Source organism: Natator depressus, chromosome 7 (genome assembly GCF_965152275.1).
Source record: "Natator depressus isolate rNatDep1 chromosome 7, rNatDep2.hap1, whole genome shotgun sequence".
NCBI classification, from domain to species: domain Eukaryota; kingdom Metazoa; phylum Chordata; order Testudines; family Cheloniidae; genus Natator; species Natator depressus.
The window spans coordinates 122,020,463-122,036,448 of NC_134240.1; the positions used below are offsets into that span (position 1 = coordinate 122,020,463).

The window sequence follows — 15,986 nt, forward strand, 5'->3', positions numbered from 1 at the left end:
GGTGCTGCCATTATGATGAATATACTAAAGGACAGCTGAGAGGGGGTGAGCCTCAGGCCCCAGGGCAAAGCATCCCAGGAGGAGAGAGAGAGGGAGGATGTGAAGTACGGGGCTAGCGGTCAGGGCCTTTTACAGATGAAGACATGGGTTCATATCCTGAGGGAGTCGCAAGTGAAGAGGGGGTCAGTAGGTCTCATGGCAGTCCAGCATGACCCAGGTCTCTGCTCTGACAGGCCCAGCACCGGATACCAGTGCACCGGCACCTGGCGAGTGCCTCGTCCCTCACTGCCCTCAATGCTCCTTCTCCTAGCAGTGCTTCAAAAGAGCCTGAATATTTTCTCTCAGAAAATAGGCCACCCATTCCCTTCCTTCCTGAGGCGGTGAGCATCGCCCTGCCCTCGGGCAGCCCCATTTCCACACGTATGCAATTCAGGCTGGACAGGAGGAGGAGAAATCAGACTAAATTACAGGGGAAAAGCCCCTAACAATCAGCCCTCCCTACGAAAACCTTCCTGTTTAAAAACCTACCGCAGAATAGCTGTTCAGGGCATTGTGAATTAAATTACCCTGGAAAATCTCTACCAACTGCAGCATATGTTCTAAAGAGCCCAACAGCGGCTCAAATTAAGCTGCATTCAGCATTTCTCTAATTAGCAGGTGGAGCCATTGCCAAGATCCCACTGCGCATTTCCAAATACCAGAACTACCAAGAGCCACTCAGCACACCTGTCAGTGTGACCCCACCTGCTCTCCTTTCTGCATGGACCAGGCTGCCGTGACCTGCAGGCAGTCCTGGGAAGGCCAGCCTGGCCCCTTCCCTGGGTACAGAGTGGTGCAGGGCTGCCACCACCACTCGAGCAGAGAGGGGGAAGCCTGGACATTAACGCTCCAGCTGACACCGCTCAGGGCAATGTGCTTGCAGGAATCACCTGAACGCCATGCTGCAGCAAGGAAAAAGGGCCGTCAGGTGTGCAGCTTACCTGCTCCTCCGAGAGCTGGGATATGTGATTCACTGCAGCGTAAGACTCGATCTTTGGGTTGAAGTGGTTGATGATGGCTCTGAAAGAGAAGGAGGAAGGCTGTTAGGAATAGATTCTGGGGGAGGCAGTTATCCCTGACAATCTGAGCCAGTGCATGGCCGGAGGGTGTCTTCAAAAGGCCCTCTCCCCTCATGCCTACCCCCACCCCCCACTGCTCAGCCTCCTCTGCCAAGCTGTGATGCTAGCAGAATTGCCGTGCTGCCAGCCGCCCGGGGATTCTGTCAAACACTCACTGGGAAACAGCAAACACAGAGCCTGCCCTAAGCGTGGGTGCTTGGACCCAAGTGTTCAGCATGGAGTGCACGGGGCTGCGCGCCGAGCTGCCTGGGCAGGGAGTCATCACCACCCCAGGGCACGCTGCAATTCACTCTGCACCTACTGGGCAGAAAACGAAGGTGGGGATCACACCCACGCCCCGCTCGGTGGGATCCCTCTCCCCAGCCAGCGAGGCACTTTCCAAGCCTGGGATCGCAGGACATCTTGTCCCACTCGTCTCCGTTATCTGCACTGCTGCTTCTACCTGCTTGTCTGCGAGGATCCCCACCTCCACTCTCACCTCCCTCTGCACGCTGGCCATTCCAGCCACAACCTTGCACTCCCTCCCATCCCAAGACCTTAGGTCTGACTGGGCCCTCCCCTGGGAGGCAATGACATTAACCCGTGTCAGAGCCCAGCAGAGCAGCTGCGAGGCTGGTCCCTCTCGTGTCATTCACTTCACCAGCAGAAGGTCCCAACCCCAGGCTCGCAGCAGGGGTAGGGGCTGGGGAATCCTCTATGCAATCTAAAGCTAAACACAGCAAGCCACGGCTGGAGATTTCCTCTTGACCTCCCATCGGGCTCTCCAAGGAGCCGCTGGCAGGACAAACGGTGAGACACACGCTAGACCAACCGAGTCTCTGCCGTGAGGCAGCCGGGATGGTGCCAGTGGCAACTGACACTTGGGCAACGCCCTGTGCCCCAGCGGAGCTCAGGAACGCCGCGGCTTAGAACGGAGGTTCCTGGGGCAAGCCTGCCCAGCCCCGTTATGGTGTGCCGGTAGTAAGGGCTTTCTGTCTCATGCAAATTGCAGGAGTTGGGGTTGGTCCTGCTCTGAGCAGGGGTTGGACTAGCTGACCCCCTGAGGTCTCTTCCAACCCTAATCTTCCGTGAAATCAGCATGAAAATCCACTCAGTCTCCCACCCGCATGTTCTAATGGGGTCTCCGCCTCCCGTTCCCCCCCCCGCAGGCCCCAGAAGGGCTTTTAGCTGCTTTCTCACCTCCTAAGAGGTGGGGACTGAGCTCAGGGACTGCTGAGATACCCAGGTGCCAAACAGAGGCTGTGAGGAGAGAGGCTGCCTGGGAGCATCTTTAACTGCTTACATGTCAGACAAATAAACGAGAGAGGCGGGAACCCAGAAAACAGGCCTGACTGTGCCATCTCCTTACGCCCGTCATGTTCCCAGTGACCCTGCGCCAGCTAACTGGCGCGAGGTCTCCAGAACACCCGTGGGAGGCAATCGATGTGAAGACCGAGCCCACAGCTCTGATACACAGAGACCCTGCCACCACCCTCACTACGGTTTCCACTCCTCTACCAGATGACACCGGATAATGCAAGTGCGGGAGGTCTCCTGCCAGGCAGCTGGGCGCCCCTGCAGGGAGGAAGGCAGTCCAGAGGCTGGTGGCGAAGGACCCTATCTTTTCCCATTTCACCTGCATGACAAGCATCAGAGAGTGAGAATCTCACCCTCCGGTAGCCAGGCCTCCTGAATGCTGTGGCGTTCAAGCTGCCTGTTTCATGCCAGGCTGGAGTAACGTTTACACCCCTAACGGCTACACTGCGGGAACAGAAGACAAGATGCACAACTCCTCCCACCAGGGTTGGCAGCTCAGTGGGACTCGGTGCACACACCTGGCTCCAGCATTTGTGAAGGAACAGACTGAGCAGCCACTTGTACCCACTGCTATGAACACTTCACAATGGGCCGCTTGCTGGATCCCTGCTCAGCTCGGAGCTCGTGGAGTGGTACCTGCTATCCCAGCCACCGCTCACCCTGGGGAACTGGCTTCGGTTTGAAAAGCCTTTAAACAAAACACACCCCCCACGGGCCAGAGGAAACGCTGGGGAGCGTGGGCATGCTCAGCAGGTTCATTTCTTTAACTAACAGCCCAGCGCTGTCCCACTTCCGTAAAGAAACCGTTCCCAGCATGCTCTGCTGCCTTCCTCGGGACAGAGGGGCGAGAACAGCCCAAGCTGAAATCCTGGCCCTGCCTCTGCGGGCTCTTCGCTAGGTCCCCAGCACCACGACACCCGTGGACACAGCACAGCTCCTCCTTGGCACTGAGAGAAGGATCCCTGCCCAGCCCAAGCTGCTCCATGGGAACAGACCCACGCTGCAGCTGCTACTCTGCGCAGCACATGGGAGCTGGGCTGCCTGGGGCCCCCAATCCTGGTCCCCCCAATCCCTGCTTTGCCCCCATCCTCACAGCAGAGCAATACCAGGGCTACGGCAAGCCCCCCAGAAAGCCCTGCTGCACAGGGTTCTCTTCTCCATCCAAGGGGAGGTAACTCGGAAACCTCTCTGTGTTTTACCCCTCAAACCTTCTGCCATAGAGACATGACACTAGGGGCCGTCAGCTGCCCCGGCTCGCACTGGGATGCACCTCAGAGCTGCAGTACAACTCATTACTAGCTGGCATTTCACTTGGCAAAGCAGATACTCCACAGGCTGCGGCAGCCAAGCACCATCGGGAGAAGAGCAGCTCTGCACAAGCTCCCCTTATGGGCACAAAGCCACAATTCCTCTCTCTTTGTTTGAGTTGCCCCCACACAGCTCCCTGCTTTGGGGGCTGGGATAATTTTACCCGGTGGTAGCACTGATCACGGGGGTATCAGTTGGGACCCAGTACTTTGAGGTGCCCAGAGCTATCTAAAAGAGCTCTGAGCGCGAGAGAGCTGCGTCCAGTATTCGTGAGGAGCTCGTGAGCTCCTCAGCACATCTGAACAGCGAGTAAACTGCGACGTTTTGACTGCAAGAGGGATCGTTTCGATCCCCAGTCCAGCCTCTGACGCTGTGCACGCTTAGCTATTCCCACTCTGCACGCACCCGGGGAGGGTGGCGGGGGGTTGTTGCTATTTATCAGGCAGACTTCGGAGCACCCTGGGGATGCCGTGCTCCAGGGTCTGCGGCACTCAGCAACTCCACTGAGGAGATGCCTCTTCTCCGCCAGCACCACATGCCCTGTCTGATCTACAGCGCGGTGGCCGCTGTCTCCAGCTGGCAAGAGCAGAGGCTGTCACTGCTCGCAGGAGGGAAGAGGGTGAAATGAGGGCCCAACCATCCGAGAGTGGATCCCAGCTGCCCGTGTCTTTGGGTTAAGGCCGAATGCAGCGAGGGAGAATGCACCTCTGAACACCCAGAGGAGTGAGGGGTGAAGAGGGGCTCAGAATAAGCTGCAGTGATCTCCTCCTTCCTAGGAGAACCCTCACACGCGGACTAGTCAAGTCCAGTATCACAGCTGCCTTGGATCGCATACCTGCTTTGTGCAGCATTTCAAGCAGAGACAGGCACTCGGGCACCGCGCGAGCACCCAGAAACCGACAGGCAAGTTCATGTTTCTTTCCGAAAGAAGGATCAGCAAACGGATACCATCTAAGCACCCTGTGCTGGAGAGCTTATTGACTGGGAGTGGAGGCCGGTGGGGGAGCACACAGGGGCTAAGGGTAAGGTTTTCAGAAGTGACTTAGGAACCTAAGTCTCATTGAAAGCCAGTGGGACTTAGCCTCCTGAATTACTTGACGCTTCCGAAAACGTTAGCCGAAATCTCTCCCCGTCTCACTGTCTCATCGCTGGAGAATGTGTTTTCCGCTGTGTCCGGCCTGGGCCCATGGGGAGAACACAGATAGAGGCAATGGGTGCTGCATCAGGAAGAAACCTATAGCGAAATGCTACACACAGCCTCCTGGCAGCAGTAAATGGCTAAATACCATTGCAGGGTTTGTCACACTCATCGCATGCTGTCATCAAGGCACGCGAGACCTGGCTGGGTTCCCTGACCACTATGCTGGCCGCAACAACCAGGGGACCTGAGTGCAAAATGGAGCGAAGTGAGGCAGGCAAAAGGGGCAGCGATGCTGAAATGTGGCCAGGAATTGCATTGCTGATCGCTGACTCGGGGGCTCTCCCTGCTCAGAAATTTAAGTATTTCCGAGGGGCTGGCCGGGGGCTATGGAAAGGAGCAGGAAGCCTGTGTGCAAGTCAGCAATACTGGCCTCCGTTCAGTCCATTTATCAAGCCCCTGTTGTTCCGAGACCAAGGCAGGTCAAATACCAGGCGCTGGGCAGAGCGGTAATCTGCAGCCAGAGCTGTTTCATGCACCAAAGCAGCATCACCAGCTCATCTTTCTCTCTCTGATTGGCCAGGGTTCCAATCTACTCAGCATTCAGAGACTATGAAATGCCCCTAGCATCACCTCCAACAGGCTGGGGTTAATCCCTTCACGCTGCACAGGTGTGATCTACGCCCACAACAGTTCTGTGAATGCTGGCGTGAGTCTAGTGCATCGGGCATCACTGGCGGCACCTCTGGGCAGGCTGTGCACCGCATGACGCTTAGCATCAAAACCAGAACGTCAACCAAGCGCTATTTGTATAACCGCAGCCCCCAGGAGTCCCCGCCGGGGACCAGGCCCCTGGGCACCGTGTCAGATGCAGTACAAACATAGAGCAAAAAGATGGTCCCTCCCCCAAGTCCAAGTAGCTCATCATCATCCTCGTTTCCCTTTGACCTTTGTTGGCATAACAGGCCAGTCTTGCTGCAGAATGCCTGTTCGTCAATTCCTGACAATCTCAGAGGTGGGGGGACATGACAGCATGCAGGACGCCAGCAGTGTCCGATCAGAGCGGGAGCGGGAAGTGCTGAGGAATGCGATACAGTCTGTTTTCTTTTATAATGATGGATATTATAACCTCGGTTTTTGTATAGAAAGGGAGGGCATGAGGTCCAGTGGTTAGGGGCTCAGAACCAGAAGTCAGGAAACCTGGATTCTGTAAACTGCTCTCCTACCGATTCAATCACATCTTGGACATGCCACTCCTGCCCCCGTGCCTCAGTTTCTCCAGCGGTACAATGGGGATAAGGATAATCACTTTGGTAAAGTGCTTTTGAGATTTATGGATGAGAAGCTTTACACAAGTGTAATCTATTCCGTGCTAGGCTACAGACAGCACCATAGATAGTGAACATTTACACCAGGAACTACCTTGCACTATTCTCACGGACCAAACCACCTCCCCCCTCTCCTTCAAATCCCTGCTCAACACACACCGTGCCCGTCCTTTTAATGATGACCCAAGCAACGTTTCTGCCCCCAACGTGCCCCAAATAGATTGTGATCTGCTCCCCGGGGGCAGGGACCACACGCGTGCGGGCTGTTTCTACACAGTCCCAGCACGCAGATAAAAAGGCAGGAAAAGCCCATTTACTAAGTCCCTACAGCAATGGTCTGGGTCATTCAGCAGGGAAAGCGCACCTGGCAGGAAGGTTTAGTTTTTTAAACAAATGCCTATAGGGCATTTCTAAAAAGCAGGCATAGATTAAACACGAGCAAACCATCTGGAACAGCAGAGTAACTTCTCCTCCCAATTCTGCTTTAATCAAAGGCGGCTACTTTGGAGCAGGCTGTTGGATTTCTTCAGCTCCCTCGCTTTAATGAGCCCACAATTAACCAGCCAGCCCTCAACTTGAGAGCGCGCATCTCCTAGCCACAAAAATAAATGGCAGGGGAGAAGACAAGACAAAGGGCTATTTTAATCAAAAGAGAGCTCATATTTCAGCTCACCGGAAACACCTGACCCAGCACTGTTGTCATTTCGTAGAAGAAATAAGCCCGCTACACCTGTTCAGTTCTATCACACTGAGACTGATTGATTGTGAAGGCAGGCTGCGTGTTAGGTGGAGACACGCGTCCGATTTATTTAATGAGACGAGGACAGAAGCATAAGCATGGGGGGTGGAGGGAGGGGTTGAGCTTTTGGCTGGTTTCCAGCTCCCCTCATTTGATCCAGCTCCTTCCACGACGGGGAGCACCAGAGTGGTAGTGATTTCTACCCTGATCCACGGCTCTCTCCAATGCGCATTTCCACCTCATCACTTGTGGGATATGAAACAACTGGTTACACCAGCCTTGTTCGAAGGATGAGCTAATTTTCTTTAACGTGGCTCATCACCAGAGATTTAAGCCAAGGGAGATGCCAAAGTCCAACCCTTTCACCTAAGCCTCTAGGCTTCTTGTCTACAGCCGATCGCAGAGGAGAGAAGATGAACTATTCCAGCCCAGTCACAGCAGTTAATCCAGGTGTCCTGGACAGCGCATGGCAGCTGGGAGGGATTCTAGCCACAGCAGCGTTGCCACACGGCTCAGCCAAGTGCACTCCACGGCCTAGACTCTCAGCTTCTGCTTCTCCGTGCGCAGTGAGCTTCCCTTTGGGGTGGCAGAATTATTAATTAGGCTTAGCGAATGGCTTTACTAAATTAAGCAACATAAATTGTCAAAACATTGTCAGAGGCTTCTTAAACGCCAAATGTTATCATGAGTATTATTAATGCATGGGAAGAAGAATTTCAAACCTAGCACAGGAGACTAATCGGGCTAACATGCCCCCTCCCCTGGCCAACGTACTGCTCGTTGACTTCATTTTCCTACCTGAGATTCGTCGTTCTGATGAGATCCTGCCTCGGTGACGTAATGTAAAGGAGATCACCATGTTAAAAGCCTTTCTTAAGAAAGGAAAGGCAACACTCCCTCCAGACCTTGCATCTCAAAAGCAATAATTAAACCCATGAGATACTTCGGAGGGTCAACGCTCCTACGATGGGTGCTGCCTGATCAATGCCGTACACGAAGAGCTGTTCTCAGAGTCTAGAGCTTGTCATCTGGTCCCTGGCTGTTGGACAGCAAATCACAAAGCTCAGCAGGTCCAGCCTGCATAAACTGCTGAATGACACGCTGTCAAGGTTCCTTCCCCACTCTGAACTCTAGGGTACAGTGTGGGGACCTGCATGAAAGACCCCCTAAGTTTATTCTTACCAGCTTAGGTTAAAAACTTCCCCAAGGTACAAACTTTGCCTTGTCCTTGAACCCTATACTGCCACCACCAAGCATGTTAAACAAAGAACAGGGAAAGAGACCACCTGGAGACATCTTCCCCCAAAATATCCCCCCAAGCCCTACACTCCCTTTCCTGGGGAAGGCTTGATAAAAATCCTCACCAATTTGCATAGGTGAACACAGACCCAAACCCTTGGATCTTAAGAACAATGAAAAAGCAATCAGGATCTTAAAAGAAGAATTTCAATTAAAGAAAAGGTAAAAGAATCATCTCTGTAAAATCAGGATGGTAAATACCTTACAGGGTAATCAGATTCAAAACATAGAGAATCCCTCTAGGCAAAACCTTAAGTTACAAAAAGACACAAAAACAGGAATCTACATTCCATTCAGCACAACCTATTTTACCAGCCATTTAACAAAAGGAAATCTAACACATTTCTAGCTAGATTACTTACTAAATTAACAGGAGTTCTGAAGAGCAGTCCTGACCTGGTCCCGGCAAAAGCATCACACAGACAGAGAGAACCTTTGTTTCCCCCCCTCCAGCTTGGAAAGTATCTTGTCTCCTCATTGGTCATTTTGATCAGGTGCCAGCGAGGTTATCTTAGCTTCTTAACCCTTTAGAGGTGAAAGGGTTTTGCCTCTGGCCCGGAGGGATTTTATAGTTCTGTATACAGAAAGGCGGTTACCCTTCCCTTTATATTTATGACACCCCCCCAAATCACAGATAGGGTGAAACACTGGCTGTGATTTCTTCCTGGAGCTCTAGGAGAAAACAGAATTAATAAGACACGTGCACCTCTAAATATACTATCAACTGTATAAAGACTAACAATATTTTCCACATCTCAAGGACGATTTTAGCCAGTTGATTCAGGGAAACTTTCACAGGAGAGTGCATCAGCCACTTTGTTAGAAGTTATATTTATGACACACGCCCTTTGGGGGTGGGCTAGAAGGGTCAGAGTGCAGGGTGCTTTGATACAAGCACAGGTCACAGCGGACATACCTGATGTCATCTCTTCCCCCTCTAAGCCCCAACCAGCAGCCTCTCTAAATGCAAGGGGCACGCTCCTTGTAGGCAGGGACTCTCTGGTTACTATGCACGTTCAAAGCACCTAGCACAATGTGGCCTGCAACTGTAATACCAACCAACCCACCCCAAGGTGTCCCTTCCAGATCCTAGCTAGCCTCTCATCCCAGGCCCCAGCCACCCCCTGCCCAGGGTAGTTCCCACACTGGCCTCTCCAGTAACTGGCTTGTTTTATCACCTGGCTGGACAAAATTTTTACAGATGTGCCAGCAGGCAAAAATACAGGGTATTTACCAGACAGACCTGGATTCTCTCAGCATCTTAAGCACCTTGCACCCAGCCAATTTTGTTCCCTTTGGTGTAAACAGCAGGATCCCCCCAGCACCAACTGTCATGTATTTTACAGCAGTGAAATGTGCCGAAACACTGAGTGAAGTCACTGAGTGTAATCTTTTGGTAAAGGCTATTTTCTGAACCCTCTGGTTCCTGAGGCAACCAGTAGGGAAGGAGCAAATGACAGGGCAGGGATATTCCACTAATCCAGTGACACACAGTGACCGCCCACAGAAAGTCTGTGTTTGCCAGCAAATACCACACAGAGGTATTGAATGCCACCATCTCCCTCTCTGCTGACAACAGTTAATAACTGAGGACAAATATTGATTTATTCACAGTGACCACTGAAATGGGATCATCATCCACCAGCTGCCTCACAATTCACATGACAGGTTTAGTTTCCAACTCTCGAGACTCAAAACATTGCAAAACCTGGCATGCCTGTGAAAGCTGAAACATTTTAATTACTTGTTATGCCCATTAGTAGCCTAATTAGTCATTTTAGTACAGGACATTTACCTTTAAGAAAAACAGAATGCCTAGCTAGTTGGAGGATTCTTTTACTGCTGAATACCATATGGCTCGCAGGCACCGGCTTCCAAACACACCAAGCAACGAGGGAAATTTAAGAAGATTATACTCCATCCCACCAGGACCATGTAAAGCTCCCTGGGAGAGGCAATCCAAGAGGCTGTTGGGCTAATTAAGCAACTGAACATTTGCCATAAACTCCGTGTCATTTAAAGTGAATGCAGATGACTCTTACTATGCTTTTCCGTCAGAGTTCAGCCCCAGGTGTTGCATGGAGTCCCGAGCTGCATCCCTACAGATGGTGCCAGGGAGAGAAAAGCCCCTCTCTTTAGGTCTTAGAAAGGAGATTTCTTCCACTGCCTCCAGCAGTGAGACTGGCTGCCATGGAGCGCTGGCCCCTCCAAACTGCACCCGTGACTGGACCCAGGAGAAGGTGCTGAGAAGCTGCTGTCCTTTTCAGGACTGGGTGGATGAATGGTCAGAACAACATGAACAAGCCATAAATGGCTAAAGCACTGAAGGACTCGTGAATAGGAGAGGGTAGGGCTCACCCACTGGCTGAGCAAGAATCAGCCACAGTCAAACCCGCCATACGAGGGAAGAAAAACGTAGCCCCACAATGATATTTAACCAAGTTAATAATTACACCCGTGGTGCCGGTTACGGCTGTGTCAGCGCAGCCATGTAAATCTCAAACCATCTTAACCTCCCAGACGCTACCCGCTACTACGCAGATTGAAACCTGTTATCTACAGTGCCAGTCTCTGCAGCGACTAGATGATGCAAGCCTGGCAGTGGTTTCTCATCCGACGAGCGCAAATGGAAATTCGCCTGCCAATGCTCAGAGAATGTTTAATGGCACCTGTTTGGGCGATACTTCTGTTGCTCAAAGGCCACGACCTGGGGCGCGGGACGTGGGATCAAACGCCAAACCTGGGGCATAAACAAAGCGTGTCTGATCAGTGCAAACTTGCAGGTCATTTCTAAGGGGGGGAAGGGGGGGCGGATCTTCCACGGAGATGCTTTGCCAGGGAAAGTCACAGAACTAGCCCTCATTCTCTTCCCTCTCTGAGGAGCTCCATCTAGTCTGAAAGCCTGAGGATTTGCAAGCGCTCCGATCTCCATCTCACCATGAACACACCTCTCTTCCACTCTCGGGGTGGAGGACTTGGAAGGGTTCACCCTAGCTCACTGCATGGGCATTCCCTGCGCCCCCTCAGCCCTTCTTTCTGCCGTTTACACCCCTTTGCCAAATTGACTTCCCGGAAAGATCCCCTCTCTCTGCCCCACGCCCACATCTCCCTTACCTGCTCTGTGTTTTCCTAGGGCACTCAGTGCCATGGCACTGTCCTGAATGATCTTTGGGCACCTTGCCCCTCCATAGCTCTGCTCCAATTCCTACCAGACATTGACTAAGATGTTCAGCTGGACTGGGCGAGACAGAGACAAAAGCTGGCACGCGTTGGGAGGAATCTTTTACGTGCTGCATCCGGGACTGGAAACAATTCCCGTCTCTTTAGGTTCTCGACTGGCCCTCATCCCCATGGTATTAGAGCGCCTTCCCGCAGTGCCCTACGCAACATGACTAGCATGTCTCATGCGGCTGCGCTCTCTCACCAAAGGGGAAAAGGGGTGACGGTTTGTGTTCTGTTTCTTCATTTATATCTGTGTTTACTTTCCATCTGCTGTGCTGCTTGCGGTTCTTACTGAAGGCACGGCTAAAGGAGCACGTCTTCCACCTGGGATGGAAAGGGGCGAGGTTGAGAGACTATTCAAAGTTATTTGCTGACTTTTTCTGCCATGCAAGTCACTGGAGAAAGGGCCCAGTGTTAAAATTCCTATGATACTGACATGCAGCACCACAAAATGGCCTTCTGGAAAATAAGCCCTCTATGACCTTATTTTACCGGTCTGCTGGTTTTAGAATAACAAAATGTCCATAAAAAACGTAACAAAATAAAGCAGACATTGCCGATGGTTCCTAAGCATCGTTACACACAACATAAAGCGATTGGCAGCGAAGACTGGTACTTAACAACAAGGCCCAGACGTCTCCGTAGGAATGCAGAGCAGGAGGGTTGCTTTTGACCTCTCACAACAGTAAAATGTCCCTGATGAGATGCATCCGTGTTACGTATACGACCGGAATTACCGTGGAGCTGCAATGCCCAGAGAGGAAAGTCAGATCTTCCGGGTCAAGAGCATGAAACGGATCACGAGTTGCAATTATACAACTTTGTAAAGCTCCAAGCTGCTACAGATGGCTACACACTTCAGCGAGGAGAGTCTGGTGTTTTGGGTCCCATTTTGGGGTGCCCAACCGGAAAGCTTGGGCCTGATTTATGGAAATGTTGAACACCCAACAACTCCAGCTGCAGCCAATAGAATAGAACTTGCAGGCGCTCAGCACCCTGCACTTGGGCCCATAGCATCTGATGCCGGACATCCAAAAACCGAGGCCTCTTGGAACGTTTTAGCTTTCGCCAATAAAATGGACATTCAGGAAAAGCACAAGCAAAACTGATGGAAAAAAGGCCAGGCAAAATGTTTCCTCCATGTTTGATAATTAACAAATGCTAAAAATAGAGGCCAGACCCTCATCTGATGGAAATTCTGGGATTTGGCCCAAAATTAACTGTCATTTTAATATTAAACTTGCATTAACAAAACTACAGTGCCAGCTTGTTTTAAGGTGTTTGCTTCTTCTCTATCCCTTTCAGCACCCACCGGAGAAAGTTGAAATGTTCCTTTCAGACCCATTTTTGCCCTTTAATTTGGCCTGTAAATTGTTTTCCCCCATGGTTCTGAGGGACCTGGAATTAACACGGCACTTTGCTTATTTTCTTGTTTGTGAACCAGCATCACTGACGTCTGCCCAGCACAGGAGAATATTTTAAACAATGCTGTTATTGCACACCCACCAGGGGGAGCGGCTCACTAGGAGAGGGAGATTTGTGGGGTGAGTGGAACGAAATGGGGATGTCACAAAAAAGTCTTCATGTGCTCAGGTCGCTACTGAAGGCAAAAATTGCCCACAGTTGCTACCCAGTGGTGTGGGCCATGTCGTAATTCTCCCTGTACTTGGAAAATACAAACTGGGATTTCCAAGCCGCTGTTGGCAATCTGTGCACACACTGACATTATTTAAGAGTGCGCGTGTATTATATATATGGACAGCTACACGCTTTCCTAGACAATGCAGCACTGGTTCTGAACTGCTACACTAGGTAATAAAGCACCGCAAAGATCTTGCTCTGAAAATATTAGTCTAGCTTGCGACGGGACTGCTGTAAATGCAGCATAGAACAATCACACTGCCCCCACCTCGGCTGCTAAAAATGCACTCTCCCCTCATATGGGCTTCATTTTCCTATGCCAAAATTTTCCACATGCTTTCAAAAATTGTATTAGCCATCTTCTCTCCTGTGCTTTGGAATGGACAAACAGGTCACTGGACTTTGGGATGGCAACACCATGCCCTCATGAACAACAGCCGCCCTCCAGGGGTAAAATCAGTCTGAGTCATTAGAGAACTGATTATTATTATTTTAAATACTAGGTCAGATTTTCCAAGACTCCGCCAGTATCATGGGAAGGAATTGCTGTCTTTAACAGCCAACACATGCTAGCTGATCAGCACATAAGCAGCGACATGGACCGGGGTATTTGATGCTAATGACCAGTGACATGCATCAGTTTGACTGAGCCAAGGCTGAGCAACATCTCTATGAAACTGAAAAAAGGAAAATTATGTAACCCTCTTGGGAAAAAAAATGAATTGAACACTTCCTGTGGGGCAGATCAAAATTTGGCTCATATAAATTCGGGATGCTCTCCAGGGACAGGATTTAAAATCAGAACAGGGGAAGGACAAATTCCATTTTGCAAAGAGTTTTCAGATTTCAAATCTAGCTTTGCTTCTTATCAAAATCCCCAATTTTTGAAATTTTTTTTGAAATTCTCCACAGAGGAAATTTCTTATATTGTACTATATTATAAAAATGAAAATGAAACATTTCTAAACAAAAAGTTATGTCCAAAGAAAAGAAACGAAGTGTTTTATTCTGACAGTGTCGAAATGCGATATTTTAACAACGTCCAAACTTTTACCCTCCATTTTTTCTCCAAAACAAAATTTCAGCAAACCAGATAGGATTTTCCTAAGTGTTTCCATTTTTTACAGAACTGCACCTTCCAACAGAAAGTGGCTATCGAAGGTTTTCCAACCAGTTCCATTTATAACAATAAACTCACTTGCTATTGTACAAGGTGTACATCACTCGACCCAGGTGCACACAGCGAAGCTGGTAATACAGTCCCCATCGCAAATCAATCCAATTCTCCTACTTTAGGGATGGCCCAAAGAGCAGTCCCCATCTCCCTGGTTACCACCACCAGTACTAGTCAACTGAACCAAGTGACAGGATCCTCAGAGGCAGCATCTCTGCATTAAAGAGTGAGGATGGCTGATAATTTTCAGTAAGTCATTCAACAGAGGAGCTAAGTGTGGCCACAGGCTCCCAGCAAGTTGCCAGAGTTGTCCACAGTTGGGCAAGGTTGTCATGCACGCAGCTCAGAATACTCGCAGGGCTGCTGTAGAAAGCCAGCTGCATTGCAACTGACCTTCGCTGTCCGGAACTCTCTTTAAAAAGCCTCAAAAATTAGTATTCCCCCAGCTTCCAAGCCTTCATCCTGCATAATGAGCAACAGGGAAAGGCAGCAGAGAGACAAGGAGCCTGACTCTTCCCAACCTGAGTAACACGGCAGAGAACTAGGTAAACAGAGAACAGTTAACCTCAGGGATAGCAGTGACAAGCCGGAAAATGTCAACAACCCGCAACAACTTGTTGTGTTAAAACCTCTCTTCCATTATTTAATACACACAAAGGAGAGAGGGGCAGCATGAAAAAGAATAAAGATGCATGTACTTCTCTCACACACACACTTCACACCCTCAAGGTTATGGAATAGGGAGCAACTAATCAGGGCTCCAAATGAGGTTGTTGTTTAAAGTTGCCCTCAAACGAAACCTCAAACACAGAAGATTTGGCAGTAGCTGTTGTGTTGAAGTGCTAATAGCATTCCTTGTCTCCTTTTAAAGAAAAACCTTTTAACACACTATCAATAATTCACTTTTAAGAGGCTTTAGTTGCCTCATAAAGAGCCAGTTCAGATAATTAAACATTTTTGGATCATGTTCTTGTGTTACCCCAGAGGGAATTGCGATGCAGCAAAGTCTACTCTGCTAAGGCACAGTCCTGCTTAGTTTAATTACCTCATACCAAAAAATCCCTAAATCCGAACGTGGAACCCTTTTGCTGCAGCACTTTTGTTTATGAGCCAGTAAAACAAGGTCACGACGGGTTTGATGCAGCCGACTTGACTTGGTTTACACTTTTTTGTTTGTGGGCATCAGAGATTCAGCTCCTGGTCCTCTGGGCTTCCTGTGGCTCACAAGGTGCACCTAACAGAGTAACCGCTCTTCAGAGCTCGTGAAAGAACAGGGAGGGACACCTCCTGCAAGTGCCAGGCATGCTGTGGGCAGGTGGTAGGAGAGCTCTTCCAAATGCATTTTGTCCTGAGCCATGGTGCACTCAAGCCTGGCCTTGGAGCATGCCAGGCATTGCCCAATTGTGCTAGAGACCAGGCTAAATCATTGCTCCCACGGCATACGTGAGGACTTAAACCCAGTTCTCCAGAGGTGAACCGCTTTGGTATTATCCCACTATGGCACTCTAAACTCTCCTACTATTTCATACATCAACTCTGGTTTCATTCTGTGCTGCCAAATGAGCCGCCGGAGACCTGGCCCCAGAACTCATTTCCAAACGTGACTTTCCCTCCACCGCCCTGCCTGCAGAGCGGCCACGGCCACCAGGAGAGCATTTCACAACATGACTGCCAGGCTGACAAGCAGCATTTTAAATGTAATTAACAAAGGAAACATCCTGAT

At 50.3% G+C, this 15,986-nt stretch overlaps 1 protein-coding gene across 2 annotated transcripts in view; it reads right to left on the reverse strand.

Annotated features, from left to right (window-relative positions):
* The window catches only part of ARMH3 (armadillo like helical domain containing 3), a 185,901-nt gene that overhangs the window by 40,020 nt on the left and 129,895 nt on the right, over positions 1-15,986 (reverse strand). For both annotated transcript variants that reach the window (XM_074959495.1, XM_074959494.1), the window contains exon 24: positions 981-1,059. In XM_074959495.1, coding sequence (XP_074815596.1) covers positions 981-1,059 — 79 coding nt within the window. The remainder of the gene's footprint in view (positions 1-980; positions 1,060-15,986) is intronic.